This window comes from Otolemur garnettii, unplaced genomic scaffold (genome assembly GCF_000181295.1).
Source record: "Otolemur garnettii isolate 467f Iridium unplaced genomic scaffold, OtoGar3 scaffold00046, whole genome shotgun sequence".
Lineage (NCBI taxonomy): Eukaryota > Metazoa > Chordata > Mammalia > Primates > Galagidae > Otolemur > Otolemur garnettii.
In genome coordinates, this window is record NW_003852441.1 from 2,584,756 (window position 1) to 2,600,097 (window position 15,342).

At 43.8% G+C, this 15,342-nt stretch overlaps 2 protein-coding genes across 2 annotated transcripts in view; one reads left to right on the forward strand and one right to left on the reverse strand.

The window, feature by feature from the left end:
* The window catches only part of ADORA2B (adenosine A2b receptor), a 30,918-nt gene extending 20,109 nt beyond the window's left edge, over positions 1-10,809 (forward strand). The window contains exon 2 of the mRNA XM_003791066.2: positions 9,749-10,809. Within this exon, the coding sequence (XP_003791114.1) occupies positions 9,749-10,412 (664 nt within the window). The 3' untranslated portion in view covers positions 10,413-10,809. The remainder of the gene's footprint in view (positions 1-9,748) is intronic.
* A 1,192-nt stretch (positions 10,810-12,001) lies between these two features.
* Positions 12,002-15,342, reverse strand: part of ZSWIM7 (zinc finger SWIM-type containing 7) — a 17,874-nt gene continuing 14,533 nt past the window's right edge. The window contains exons 4-5 of the mRNA XM_012806019.2: positions 13,763-13,867; positions 12,002-12,407 (exon numbers count right to left, since the gene is read on the reverse strand). Of these exons, the coding sequence (XP_012661473.1) occupies positions 12,291-12,407; positions 13,763-13,867 (222 nt within the window). The 3' untranslated portion in view covers positions 12,002-12,290. The remainder of the gene's footprint in view (positions 12,408-13,762; positions 13,868-15,342) is intronic.

A 15,342-nucleotide genomic window follows, 5' to 3' on the forward strand; every position in this document is an offset into this window, starting at 1 on the left:
AAAAAAAAAGAAAAGAAAAGAAAAAGAAACATAAAATCTGCACAGATAGAAACACTGATAAGCCAAACAGATTGGAACTTGCACTGATGAATCAGAGAAGATGCTGCTGACTGTGTTTCTAGGAAGTGAAATAACAGACCGTAACACAGTCTGTCCTAAAACTTTCATACTAACCTATATATATATGATTATGGGTGCAGAGCTCTGTTCCCTTCTTATAAACTCAGGCTTTCTTTCAACATTTGCTATTTCCAGGCATCATGTTAGGTGTTTTGGATACAACTGTGAGCAAGATGGAGCTTTGTCATTGAGGAGCTCATCGATTAGAGAGAGACAGAAAATGTAGAGTGACACAGTACCTACCTGGGAGAGGTCCTCCAGGCAGTCACACCACCCTGAGAGCTCCTGTGTGAAGTTCTGGACTGCGTAGGTGATGAGGGAAAGCTCAGGCATGCGGCACTGCTTTGATGCACCTATGACTTTACTGAGGCAGAGGAGGTGGAATGGTGTGAGCAGAATTAGTCTTCAATAGGAAAGGAAAAGCCCTGAGTTTCCAGTTTGAATGTGGGCTTCTAGACACAAGGAGGATAAAAACAGTGCCTAGAGCTGTCACCTGTTCTCCAGAAAGCTGCCTCCTAGCCTGATAAGTGTTGGCCGTGGCAGGCTATCCTGTCTTTGTGCCCAACTTAGTAACAGTCCCCTGGCTCAGAACTTCTCTTTCATTTGCATTGTGTTGGCACCCACCAGCCTTGCTCTAATTAAAGTTTGCCAAGATTTCCATTAGAACTTTTTGGTGTATTTTTAATACCCACTGTGATAAGCCTCTTGATTCACTAAACCACCTGCATGGGTGGTCAAATAGATTTTTTTAGTGCTCTAGTTATAAAATTTTGTAGGTTTGGGCAGTCTTCCCTAACCTCTTTTCTCATATAAGTGCTATTAATTGTGTGTAGTTTAGAGATCTCAGATTTGATAGCAGAAGTGTTTGTATTTCAGAGGGATGAATCTTGTGAGTGAGCTACAATATAAAGAACACATTCCTAAACAGTAAGCACTTTTAAGCAGCTACATGACTTCGTGTGCATTTACTTAGCAATTTGCATTTACAAAGTGCTTTTGTAAGGTCAGACCTGGTGGCTCATGCCTGTAACCCTAACACTCTGGGAGGACAAGACAAGTGGATTACTTGAGGTCAGGAGTTAGAGACCAGCCTGAACAAGAGCCAGACCCCATCTCTAAAAATAGCTGGGTGTTGTGGTGGGCGCCTGTAGTCCCAGCTACTTAGGAAGTTGAGGCAAAATGATCTCTTGAACCCAAGAGTTTGAGCTTGCTGTGAGCACTCTACCCAGGGTGACAGAGTGACATTTTATTTAGAAAATAACAACATAAAAAACCAAAGTGGTTTTGTATATTTTATATCTGTGTTAAAGGGGAGGGAGTTCAGGTTCTGTCTGGCCCCTAGCTGGACTGGCCAGGCTCAATGTCACTGCCCAGGGTAGTTGTCCTTGGGGATCTGAACTAGGAGTAGTCTGAGAACTTGGAATTGATTTCTAAGACTAAGGGCGGTGCCTGTGGCTCAAGGAGTAGGGCGCTGGCCCCATATACTGAGGGAGGTGGGTTCAAGCCCAGCTCTGGCCAAAAATGCACACACACACACACACAAAACTAAGACTGAGAAGGCAGGTTGGTTTAAGCTGAGGGCCACAGAGTCAGAGCAGGAGACCCTGACCCAGAAATAGGCCAGCACTTGTTATGCAGCCCTTGGCAGTCCCTCCTTTCCTTATGTAACCTCAGCGTCCACACTGTTCCCTTTTGTTGATTCCCTCCATGTGACTGGTTTTCTGTCAATCTCCTTAGCTAATGAGCTCCTTATAAGGAGAATTGAGGGATCAGAGCACAGCTCCACACGCAGTGGTGGGACATAGCCATTTCCCAGAGTGTAGACTTTCCCAGAACACCCCTTTTGTGTCCGCAAAGGCTGGGATTGTTTCTGCCTTGTTTGGAATAATAAAGCCGCCTGTGTTCCCTGTATCCACCTCTCAGTCGCCTGCTATGTCCCCTCCTACACTGGGGGCAGCTGTCCTGCTTTCTGGGCCTTGTTGTAGGGCCTTAGTACCCTCTGCAGCAGAGCGGTGACTGACACAGGGTCCAACAAACAGAAGGACATGGCCTGTCATTTTCAGGCGTTTGGGGAGGTGGATACACATGCAGATGTGATGTTCTGGGAGTCCCTGGTGCTCAGGGAGTGAGCTGTGGAGTCTGCAGCAAGGTGGTCTGGGAGGGGGAACAGGACAGGCATTCAGGGTGAGGACAGAAGCACAACTAGAAGCGGGAAATGAGAGAACATGGGAGGTTATCAGGGTTGTCCCTTCCAGTGTCCTACTCAGGGCAAGGACACTTGCCTGCTTTCTAGCATCCCCGACTGTCTCCCAGCCTGTGCTTTGTCCAGCTGCTCTGCTGGACAAAAGACCCAGAGTTCTAGCACTCCCAAGTGCTTCTGTCTTGGGAGCCTCAGAGCCCCCCTTCAACCAAACTGTTTTCTGTTTTTCCTCTGCTCTCACACCACAACACTCAGCACAGACTTCTGTGACTAAATTTGTGAGGACATAAGCTAGGAACCAGTTTTGCAGTGGACACCAGCTGGATGTCCTCCAGTTCATTGCTCACATCATCTACATGGACAGGACTGCCCCCTACTTGGTGCCAACTGCAAACCCCAAGTTGTTTTATTCTGTGCTTCTGACTGGCTAGAAATTGGGGATCCCACAGCCTCTTTTCCTTGGGTTTAACTTGCTAGAACAGCTCCCAGAATTCAGGGAATAGCCTAAGTTTTCCAGATTATTATAAAGGGTATTACAAAGGGCACAGATGAAGAGACGCACACAGCAGGAACTTGCAGGTCTTTCCTGAGTGTGCCACCCTCCAGGAGCCTCCGCATAGTCCGCTGTCCAGAAGCTCTCTGTACCCTGTCCTCTTGGGCCTTTTGTGTAGACTTCATTGGATAGGCGTGACTGGAGCATGACAACCATGTGATGAGACAAAAGGGCATGCTCTACTATTAGCAGGCTGAGTGGGGAAACGGAGCAGGGCCTGTCTGGTTAGACTTTCCTTGGCCTTTCTGTGCAATAGTCCTTCTTTCCAGGTATAGGGTAGAACCTCTTCTGAAATGGAGTCTTATAAACTACAATCAGACAAAGTAGGCTAGAGAATTTCTTTAGCAGCTCCAAGTCAGAAAGGCGGAGAAGGCTTGGTGCCCATAGTTACGGTGCCAGCCACATACACCGAAGTTGGCAGGTTTGAACCTGGCCCAGCCTAGCTAAACAACAATGACAACTGCAACAAAAAAATATCCGGGGCCGAGCATGGTGGCTCACGCCTATAGTCCCAGTGCTGTGGGAGGCTGAGGCAGGTGGATAGCCTGAGCTCAGAGGTTCGAGACCAGCATGAAACCAGCATGAGCCAGAGGGAGCCAGAGTGAGACCCCTTCTCTACCAAAAAAAAAACAAAACAAAACTGGGCTTTGTGGTGGGCACCTATAGTCCCAGCTACTCGGGAGGTTGAGGCAAGAGAATCACTTGAGCCCAAGAGTTTGAGGTTGCTGTGAGCTGTGACACCATGGCAGTCTACCCAGGACGACATACTGAGACTGTGTCTCAAAAAAAAAAAAAAAAGGCAGAGAAAGTTAGAGTATATTTTTGGATTTGATGGCCTACCTTGGGGAGAGATAACAAGGGCTTAGGACCCAGGTACCATGGCTAAAAATCAATATAGTTGACCCTTGAATAACAGGTTTGAACAGCATGGATCTGCTTATACATGGATTTTTCCCAACCAAACACAAATCAGAAATATAGCAAGCATTCTAGAGATATAAAATGAACCCATACAGAGGGCTGATTGCAGGACTTGCGTATGTGATGCCCTTTGGTATATGAGAGGGTCCTAGAACCAGTCCCCCACGTATACCGAGGGATTATTGTATATACACATCACAATAGCATATAGACCAAACCTGCTCCTAGTAGAGGCTGTGCACGAAGAGTCTGGTTATGTCCTCCAAGAGACTAAAAAATATCATGTCTTTTTGTTGCCTTTGAGGACCACCTTCTTTTTTTTTTTAATTTTTTAATTTTTTAATTTTTTTGAGACAGAGCCTCAAGCTATTCCCCTGGGTAGAGTGCTGTGGCGTCACAGCTCACAGCAACCTCCAACTCCTGGGCTCAAGCAAGTCTCCTGCCTCTGCCACCCAAGTAGCTGGGACCACAGGTGCCCACCACAATGCCTGGCTATTTTTTGGTTGCAGCCGTCATTGTTGTTTTGGCAGGCCAGGGCTGGATTCGAACCTGCCACCTTAGGTATGTGGCTGGCGCCTTAGCCACTTGAGCCACAGGCGCTGAACCGAGGACCACCTTCTAAGAGGGTAACAGAGGCCCCTTCCTTCAAGTCTCCAATTCCCATGTGGCTACCTTCAGAGTAGGGGCTCCCTGGGACCAGGAAGCTACCCTGGCAAGGACAGATGTGTCTGGGGGGAAAAAAGTCAAAACATTTGACCCATGGCTGGGTGACCAGGCAGAGGGGCAGCTCAAATTTGTGAGGTGAGAGCTGAAGGGCAATAGGTTCCTTAAGCAAGAAAATGACCACTCCGGGCAAAAGCAAAATCAGATTGATTTGGGGTTTGTGTCCTGACCACAGGTTAGTGGCAGCTGACATACCATTTAAGCCCACTGGGCCTCAGCTCCCATGTGTATCAACTGAAGACGGCAGCTCTCACTTCATGAGGCGTAGTCTGATGAGATGTGTAAGGTACACAGCAGTTTCACCCAAAGAGCAAGTGCTTAGGCGCTGGTAACTGTGCTACTGGTGTGTTCAGGTTTCTGCAGGCATTTGTCTCCAGAACTTGGTGTTTGGCTGTGTGGCTCCTCCTCTCCCTCAGCTGATGACTTTCTTCATACTTCTCGGAGGTAATAGCAGTTCCCAAAGGAGATGCTCCTTCTATCTTCTCATCACCCAGTCACCCTCCCTGCATTGCCCTCTCCACACATGCTCTGGACCCTACATTGTCCATCTCCTCAGATTCTGTCCTTTCCCCCAGAATCTTCTGTCTACTGATTATTTTCACCAGTATGCTAACACCTATTCTCTTGATTTTAATCCCCTTGCAGGCCACTCTTCTGAACTTAATCCTCTTTTGGTAAATGCTAATTCTTGGGGGTAATTCCCCCCTAAGGAATCATCCTTGATTCTTCATCTTCCTGCAACCAGTCTGTCTTTAAGGCATTTTGGAGAACCAGATTAAAAACAATTGGAATCCACTCACATGTGAACTTCACATAACTGAAAAATGTTACAGCAGATTGTCTTGGATAAGGAAACGCAGCTGGCAGGTTCTATCTTTCTCTGTGAACCCCATCACCGAAGTGCACAATCACTTGCATTGCCTTTGCTGTTACCCTGGCCAAGTCAGCATTTTGAATCAACTACTGAAACACTTTCTTAATTGATCTCTCTGCTTCTCTTCCACTCTGAAATTCAGCTTCCAAACTGTAGCCAGGTGAGCTTTATACAACATAAATCAGTCATTACTCTGCTTAAAAGCCTTCAGTTGCTCCCTGTGGCCTATGAACTGGCCCCTGCCTCCTCTTGGGTTCAGTATTCCCTTTTGCTTCTTTAGGGAATTAGCATTCTTTCTATTTTTTTGAGACAGAGTCCCACTGTGTTGCCCTCAGTAGAGTACTGTGGCATCATAGCTCACAGCAACCTCAAACTCTTGGGCTTAAGTTATTCTCTTGCTTCAGCCTCCCAAGTAGCTGGGACTATAGGCGCTCACCACAACACCCAGCTAATTTTTGTTGTTGTTGCAATTGTCATTGTTGTTTAGCAGGCCTGGGCTGGGTGGGCTTGAACACACCAGCCCCAGTGCACGTGGCCAGCGCCCTAACTACTGAGCCTAACATTCTTTCCTGTCTGAAAGCCTTAGCACTTGCTGTTCTGCTTGGAATGCTCTAATCTTCAAGTTTTTCATGCCTTAACCTCTAGCTTTGCCTAAGAGACATCCTGTATCCAGGGTCTCCCTGTTTATCTCTTATCACTGCATCTTATTCATTTTGGTACTACTGAACTTACCCCAACTGGTATTTACACATTTATATGTTTATTTTCTGTCTTTTCCATCGGGTTATGTTCCATGAGGGCAGTGATTATGTTTCTAGTGCCTCGTAGAACACATGGTACAAAGGAAGAACTCTTTGAGTGAAATAATGACCCAATACTGAAGTGAGACGTCCATGAGGAGGTGACTGGGGTTCACAGAGAAAGCTATACCCAGTTGCTTCTCTGATAGAATCTGTTGTGTTTCCTTATCCAAGACAATTTGCCATAAACCTTTTCAGTTATGAGAAGTTCACATGTGGGTGGATTCCAGTTGTTGTTTTGAACTCTAGTGGGAATAAATCCTCTGTGTTCAGGGTACTCCAAATCATATATATATACACACATATATATATGTATTATATACATACATATATATATATGTGTATATATATATATATATTTTTTTTAAGTAAATTAAGAGGCAGCCTGATGTACAGCAAGAGCAAGGAATATAGGCCTGTGAGGCCTGACTTAGTTTGTGGTCTTTGGTTCATATATTGGCTTTGTTATTCTGAGACTTTGCATCTGTTTCCTTATTTGAAATGAGATTGGACTAGAGAAGATAAAAGTCCCCTCCAGTTTGTACAGAGGTACCTAAATGCGATAACTGCAGGTAACAGACTACCTAAGGAAGCTGTGAGCAATTAAGACATTATCTCCCAAAAAAGAACATGGAGCCATGATGGTTCGTCATCAAGGACCTGGGCTGTTTTCCTCCTGCTTTACCATTGGTTTCCTCTGCAGGCTTGTTCCTCATAGTCACAAGAGGACTGCTATAGCTCTAGTCACCCACATGTGCATTAAAAGCGGTACGGGGTAGGCTTGGGGCAGAGCTCTCCTCATAGGTCTCTCTTTTTATGAAGTAGAATCTTTCTTGGAGGACCTCCAGCAGATATCTTTTTATGCTTCATTGGCCAGAACCTCACTCTAGACCCAGTCACCAATAAAAGTTAGCATGATGTGTTAACTCCAAATATAAATCCATCCCCGATGGCTAACTTGTAATCTGGTCAGAAGGAGTAAGGGCAGGCTGTTGAAGCTGCCTCATGGACCTGAAATTTTGGAATTCTAAGTTCTTAGACTTTAAGAGGTTTCCCTGTTATCCTGCAGGGACTAGTTGTGTTATTCTTATCTCTGGTGAAGCAATGGCCAGGAATAACAGTTTTTAAGGAAGGCTTTACATTCCTGAATGAGGGACACAGAAAGGGTTTGGAAACAGATGGATTCACTGGCCAAGAAAAAATTAGTGTGCAACTGAGCCCAGCAGGTCATCTGTACTAATTGAGCTACCTGTTGTTAAGAGGTACCCTGATGGGGGTGGGAAAGATTGGAGATTGCTATAAATTGTGGGGCAGGACCTCAGTTAACTTCCTCAGCAGGCTACTTGTTTTTTGCCTATTCAGGCTACAGCATCAGGTATTCTAGGAAGCAGAATCTTGTTTTAAAGCTATTTGATAAGTCAGATAACAAATGGGGAGTATATTCAGAATAGCCATATTATGTAGGTCACTATGAAAATTGTGAGATAGATTGTGTCATGGTTCATTATTTCACTTCCTTCTTGGAAGGAAGCTGTTTCTTACCCAGATGACAGCATCCTTTCTGATTCACCTATGTAAGTTTCAACTTGTTCACCTTATCGGTGCTGATAGGTATTTCTGTCTGCACAGATTTTACATTTCTTGATTTTTGTGTATCTCAAAACTTTTGTAATGACTCACGTTATTAAGAACTACTGTGTGCCAGGTACTGTGCTAGGTCCTGGGGATAACATTACAAAGGGTCAAGGTCCTTGTCCTTAAGAGGTTGACATTCTAGTTGAGGGAAACCACATGTAACAGATAAATAGGCTCTATGACAAGTGTGTATGAGGTCAGAGGGCGAGAATGGCTGCCTCTAAGACGTAACCAAGAAAGGAGATAACCTTTGGAAAAAAAATGGCGTTTTGTCTGATGTTAAGGATACCGTGAGCCAGAAGGGAGCCACGGGTCAGAAATAGGAGGCACTGGGCATGTGGGGCTGACGCTTGGCGGGTTCTGAGTCATGCTGAGAAGTGGCAACTTTATCCTACAGACAAAGGAAATCAGATATTTTCACAGACAAGTATTAAGGTAAGGTGAATCAAATTATTTCCCAGTTTCCCCCTAAGAGATTACAGAAAGATTTTATCCCATTTTTTTTAACGTTACACTGAATACATCCCTTTATATATCACATCCATATAATGGGCCAATAATTAATAACAAAGTTAATACCTTTGGTGTAAACCATGTATAGATAATACGATTGATAAACAAAATATCTATGACGTATAATGTGGGTTCTAGTGATTTTTTAAATAAGACTTAGTGGCTTAAAAATGACTATTTGGTATTTATCAATTTTTACCAACTCTGTTGATAGTATTTCTCTATAGAGAGGACACTGCCAGAACTCTTGTTCTTCAGCAGTTTACAGAGGTAATCTGAAAAGATTCTGTCCACAGTCCAAGGCAAATCTCTTGTGTTATTTGTGGGAGACCAGAGATTCTTGCTTGGAACCACAGGCAGTGCTTCCTGACTTTAGGAGGGCTCCAGTGCTTACTTCCTCTGCCTTTGTTCAAAGTCACCTTGTCAATGAAGCCTCCCTTCACCACAAAACTGTAGTTCTGCCAGTTCTGATCTTCCTTACTCTGCCTTTTCATTTTTCTTTTTAAGACAGAATGTTATCTTGCCCTCTGTAGAGTGCCATGGTGTCTCAGCTGATAGCAACCTCAAACTCTTGGGCTTAAGCCATTATCTTGCCTCTGCCTCCCAAGTAGCTAGGGTTCAGGTGCCCACAACAATGCCCATCTATCTTTTGTTATTGTTGCAGTTGTCATTGTTGTTTTAGCAGGCCTAGCCCGGGTTTGAACCCGCTGCCCTTGGTGCACGTGGCCGGCGCTGTAACCACTGAGCCACAGGCGCTGAGCCCTGCCTTTTCATTTTTCATACCACATGTCTCTCCATACTAACTTATGTTTGCTGTTTATTATGTTTCCCCCTGCTAAGATTTAGCAGGGAACTTTGTGTTCTGTTCACTGGTCTACGTCAATCACCTAGAACAGTGCTTTACAGAAGACCCAGGTTCAGAGATCAGTTCCTAGTACTAGGAAGTGTAGTCTGTCCTCACTTACCATTGATATGTTCTTGGAAACTGCATCTTAAATGAAGTGGTAGAATTTCTTACAACACCAATTTACCACAGTTGATTTAAACATGAGTTAAGTTCTGACAGTAAGTTGTTTTGTCTAAAGTCACAGTTTCAAAGAACCCATCAATGTTCAGTGTGGACTTACGATGCTCTTTTAAGGCTTCTCTACCTCTTCTCATTGACTAATCACTAAACAGAAATGAGTTGCTAAGTCAAGAATGAAAATCTTACTGAGTTTGTTAGAGCTAAGCCGCACATACTTCTTACAGGCCTTTAGTGTTGAAGTGTAAAGGCAACAGTGTCCCGGAGAGTGAAATTCAGAAGTTGTTAGGGCTCAAGGGTCATGGGACAAAGCCAAGGTGGGGTCTTCAACTTTGGTTGCAAAGTACTTTAAACTGACCATAACAAATGATGTTCTTTTGAACAGGTATAAAAGTTTGGTCACTGGGACCCGAGCAAGAGGGGTCATTGCTGTTCTCTGGGTCCTTGCATTTGGCATTGGATTGACTCCATTCCTGGGGTGGAACAGTAAAGACACTGCCACCAACAACTGCACAGAACCTTGGGATGGAACGATCAATGAAAGCTGTTGCCCTGTGAAGTGCCTCTTTGAGAATGTGGTCCCCATGAGCTACATGGTATATTTCAATTTCTTTGGGTGTGTCCTGCCCCCACTGCTCATAATGCTGGTGATCTACATCAAGATCTTCTTGGTGGCCTGCAGACAACTTCAGCGCACTGAGCTGATGTACCACTCGAGGACCACCCTCCAGCGGGAGATCCACGCAGCCAAGTCACTGGCCATGATAGTGGGGATTTTTGCTCTGTGCTGGCTACCAGTACATGCCATCAACTGTGTCACTCTTTTTCAGCCAGCTCGGGCTAAAAATAAGCCCAAGTGGACAATGAATATAGCTATTCTACTGTCACATGCCAATTCAGTTGTTAATCCCATTGTCTATGCTTACCGGAATCAAGACTTCCGCTATACTTTTCACAAAATCATCTCCAGGTATATTCTGTGCCAGACAGATGTCAAGAGTGGGAATGGACAGGTAGGGGTACAGCCTGCTCTCGATGTGGGCCTATGACCTGGGCTCTGGCCTCTTCCAGGAGCAGGCACAAATTAACAATTCACAAAGAACCAGGACAAGACTGATTCTCATTGTGATGGATGGCTACACCTCACAAGCATGTGGGCCGCCTCTTCTGAGCACTTCCCTGCAATTACCACTTATCTAGCTAGTATGTATGTGTTATTAGTTGGCTCTAAGGGTTGACAGATGTATTTATGATCTATTTGGCTGCTCCTACTATGTGGATGATGCCGACAACTTGAATGGATGTTAAAAGACTATTGTTTTTAAAAGTCTGCCTTGTTTATGGTAGAAACTGTCAAACTATTTTACTGTGAAACACTGTGAACTAGTATGCAAATTTTTTAAAACTTAGAGGCTACAGAAAAATGAAAGTTGGCTGTACTAAAAATGTATACCTGTGCCCAAGAAGGCAACCTGGAAAATTAAACTATAATTCTTCAATCAAGAAACTGCTATATTAATGTAAGGAAATGATATTTTTGTAAGTTCTTTAAGTAGAACTTTCATCACATAACAACTTTAAGCTCTATTCTTTATCATATGCAGAAAACTACTCTAGAGGAAGAAACTAGTGAAATGAGATCTCTCCCTTCCCAAATTCTCCCTTCTAGAGCTATACAGTAAATTTTGCTTCTTTCCCAAGTTGAAATTTGGCCAAGTTCTTGGAACCCAAAGTATGAAATCTTAGTAAGTAAAATTATGTAACTCTGGATGTATCTTAAGTGAAATAAAAATAAAATTCTTAAAAAGACAAACTTATGGTGCTACATTAGCTTGTTATACAGAGCTGTTTCTACCTTCTATACTTTACTCTGAAGGCTGCTTGAAAAAAAAAAAAGCTTGATACTCGGAGTTTCCCAAGTAGCATGAAAGTCTTGATGGACTTCATTACTTCTCGACCTAACAAAAGGCACTGCTGACCACAGAACACATACTGCAACCATCTGTGGTTTTTCACCTAGTTTTCATTCACTAGCACCTCGTGTCTGGGAGGCGGAAGGGTAGGGGTTTCTTGGGTTATTCTAGTTCATCTCTTTGTCCATGCTTCAGTTCCTTCTGCAGTATCCCTGAAGGACAGTGCAGGTTTATAGAGATAGAGAAGTCCTGGCTCTCTAAGATCTACTTCTGGCTCTAGACAGCTCCATCTATTAAGAAATTCTTGCCCGTGTGAAATCTCGTTTTCATCTTCATCTATCATTGCTCCTCTCTCTTGGAGTCCAACTGAGCCTCCTACCTCTCCCCTCCTGCTCTTTTCTTCTTCAGCCTGAAAAGCCCTAGTAGTAACTGTGATCTTCTTCCAGGATGTGATTTATTGTCTGCTCCTTCATCTGTTCTGTTATAAAGCTGAGAGGTATATGTAGAACAAGACCAGCTCTTCCCTTTTTCTACATTGCTGCTGTTTGGCCACATCTCTGTTATGATCTTTTATTGCTGCTGAATAGTTTTCTGGACCCAAGGAAAAGAACTAATATCTGTTCATTTAAACTTCATCTTACTAAGTTTGGCCTACCATTCTAGTCTTTTAAGAATCACTAGTAATTCAGTGATCTTAGGAAGAATTAAGAAACTAAATAATCATAGACATAACAAGATGTTAGGCTTTATTTGACTCTAAAATGCTGACTCCATCCAGGGACATTTTTTACTCAAGAGGCCCAGAGGCTGGTTCAGGCTTTTTGTGAGAAAACTGTGCTGGGCTTCTAAACATATATACACCTTCCACAACCCACAGCCCCTCCTCAGTCCAGGAAGGAAAAGGATAGTAATAAGGTCTCTGGAGATCCGTTTCACCTCTGCTCCACGTGAGCCATGACACACTGAATGTATTTCTTGATGGGCTTCGACTTGATGATGCTCAGTCTGTACCTTTTATGTTTCTTGTCTCTTCTCTGTCAATAATATGTCAGTCAATTGCTTGTCAGAGACACTTAGCTGCTGACAGGTCCTCGTGACCTGACTAAGATAAACTGCCAAGAGATGCTTGCACTGGAATAGAAAGCACACGATCCTGTTAGAGATAGGCGGGGCCAGGACTGAGCAGTCTAACCAAGACCTCAAGGCTTTTCATTACCACCATGTTTAGCAGGAAAGGACTAGAGTACAGATCATGGGGACTTTACCTTACTGCCTTAGTACTGCTGATAAAGCTGATGAAAGAGGTGTACTATCTCTAGAAGTTAGAGAGGATAAAGACAGACTTATTTTGTCTGCTGCTCTGGGAAATAGTTTACATCTAGTGGGCACAGGGTCTTTAAGCCGTGGTAAAAACCAAGACAGGCTTCTCGTTTTAGTCCTAAATTATGTTTCTCCTTTGCTTTCAAAGAGCTTTCACTGCAATGACTAACATTCCTTGAGGCACATGTTGCTAAGTGCTTCTCATGTATTTTAAATCTGACAGATTAAATCTACCCTACCAGAATAGGTATTACAACCAAGTGCTCAGAGTCTATAGTCTACCCCTTTAACTACTGTGTTATACACGTTCTTCTGGGCTAAGGGGCAGGGAAGAGTGGGCCCAAAACTCTCACATATATTGGCCTGTACACACCTCTGGGGAGATAACTATTGGATGTGATGTCACTGAATACAGCTTTAGATGTTAAAGGGGCCCTAGTTGAATCCTATCATCTGACAGGTAAAATAAGGTTATGGCAGTAAGCTATGAATGTATGAATCCTTCCTATACAATGGGATACCCAACTTGCCACCTAGGTCTTAAGATATTTAAGAAGTTAACAGCATAAAAGAAAGGGGAAGAATGGAGTGGAGGCCATTATTTTCTTCTTTGTAAGACTTAAAACATAGCTCCTTGTCCTCAGGAGGATAGTGCCTCTCCCTCTGGACTAAGGTGTAGGTAAGCATATTCTGTTTCTGCTTGATGCTCTGGATGCTGACGAAACCAACAAAGGGCTAAAGGGACAGGCAAAGACACTCCAGCCCCATGTGACAGTCAAGTGTGGTGCCAGGCTCGCTCACTGCAGGGGGAAGACACATCTCATGGCTAGAAGTGGGGATATACGAAGTTGCTAATAACCAATTTAGTTCCTATTTGTATTGGGACACCTAATTCCCCAGTATCAATTTCTAGGACTATCCTGTTGTCCTCTTCAAAGCTGTACCCACAATACCCATAAAAATGTAGGAAACTGGTGTAGTTCTAAAAATGACATTGTATTTTGGGAGGCTAAACCCAAAAGACATGACTGTATACTCAAAAGAAATGCCTAACTGAAGCCAAGGACAATAAATTACTACTTGTTTCCATACAGAGGAAAAATTCCGTTTTGTCTAACTCCTATACCACAGAGTAAGGGCTAGCAATTTCTCTCCCCCATCCTCACCAGTAGACTGTCACTCTTCCGTAGCACTGAGAAGGCAAATGCAGGACATGAACAATAATGACAAGAGGCCAAACAAAGGTATGTTTTGCCAGAACTTCCAAGTACCTAGGAAGAAAAGGACAGGTGAGATCTTAGACGGTGTGCTGGAAAAACCACTGCTTTCCCTTTTTATCTAAAATGACTCAGAATTGCTATGCAAACTGCACTGGGAAGGACTGCAGTAATAGTTTTATTAAAAAAGGGGAAACTTAACTGCTCTACCCACCAGCGTGCAGACTCTCCCTCATATCTCAGTGCTTGACCCTTTAGACCGTGCAGGGGAACTGAGTTGCTTCAGGCCCATCCAACCGTCCCCATTAACCACTTTGTTCCTGTGCCTAGTGACTCAAGGCCCACTCCACGGCTGACTGTAATTAGAAGTGGAGAGAAAGCTATTCTTAGCTACCTTTTTATTGTGGAACTTCTTAATCTTTGGTATTTTGTAGAATTTTTAAAGCTTCTGCCATAGATCTCAAAAGGTATGAAAACAGGTAAATGGTGAATGGTAGGGCAGGAGTAAGATGGCTCTCAGAAGACAGTGGGAGGTGGCTTTTGAAAAAGCCTGAGAGTGGGATGAATAAATAAAGTGAAGAATTTGGCAACAGGGATGACTCAGCTATTCAGGAAAGGCCTCAGGAAGGAGGCAAGCCCAGATTTGCCTACTCATCATCTAGCAGGATGGAAGGAGGTCACAGATAGATGAGAGCTGGTTAGAGGCACAGTCTAACAGGCAGGTTTGGTGGGAGTCAAGAGGGACAGAAAGGACAAGTACAGGGAGAGGAAGATGTGCCTGTTGTGTGAATGAACAAAGTTTGGAGCGATCATTTACATCTGTCTACCACCAACCAGCCAAAAACTTTTTGCTGAGGGCTTCATTCCTAGACTTAATTTCCAAACTGGATGCATCAAGAGAAGCAGAAACATCCTGAGAGTTCTGTTACTCAGGAATTTGCCACAGGGCCTTCAAATTAATTTCATACTCTAAGATGGCAACCTAAATGAAAAATCCAGGACTTTTGGGGGGGGGATTACAAAGTCACCACTCCTGGGATTCTTTTCTCTTTCTGCCTCACAGAGAAGCAACCAACAAGGTTTTAACCATTTACCAAAGAAGAAATAGCAGATCCAAGCGCTGTGTTCTGTGGCTCATGCCATGCAGCCGTCTCAGAATAGTTTACCAACCCAATCATTGTAATTTCTTGGGGGTTATTAGAATACCACAAATGGCCAATAATTAGATAAGAAGGTGCTTACTGTACCCATGAAAGATTTCAGTCCCAGTTACAAATTAGATATTAAAAAATCACATTTTATATTATTTCCTGTTGCAAGGTCCTGACATGTTATCAACATATCACCTACACAGAGTCTCAGTGGAGAAATTTCCTTAGCATGCTTGGAAAATTTAAACTGAAGGTGGGCGGCGCTTGTGGCTCAGTGAGTAGGGTGCCGGCCCCATATACCGAGGGTGGCGGGTTCAAACCTGGCCTGGCTGAACTGCAACGAAAAAATAGCCAGACATTGTGGCAGGGGCCTGTAGT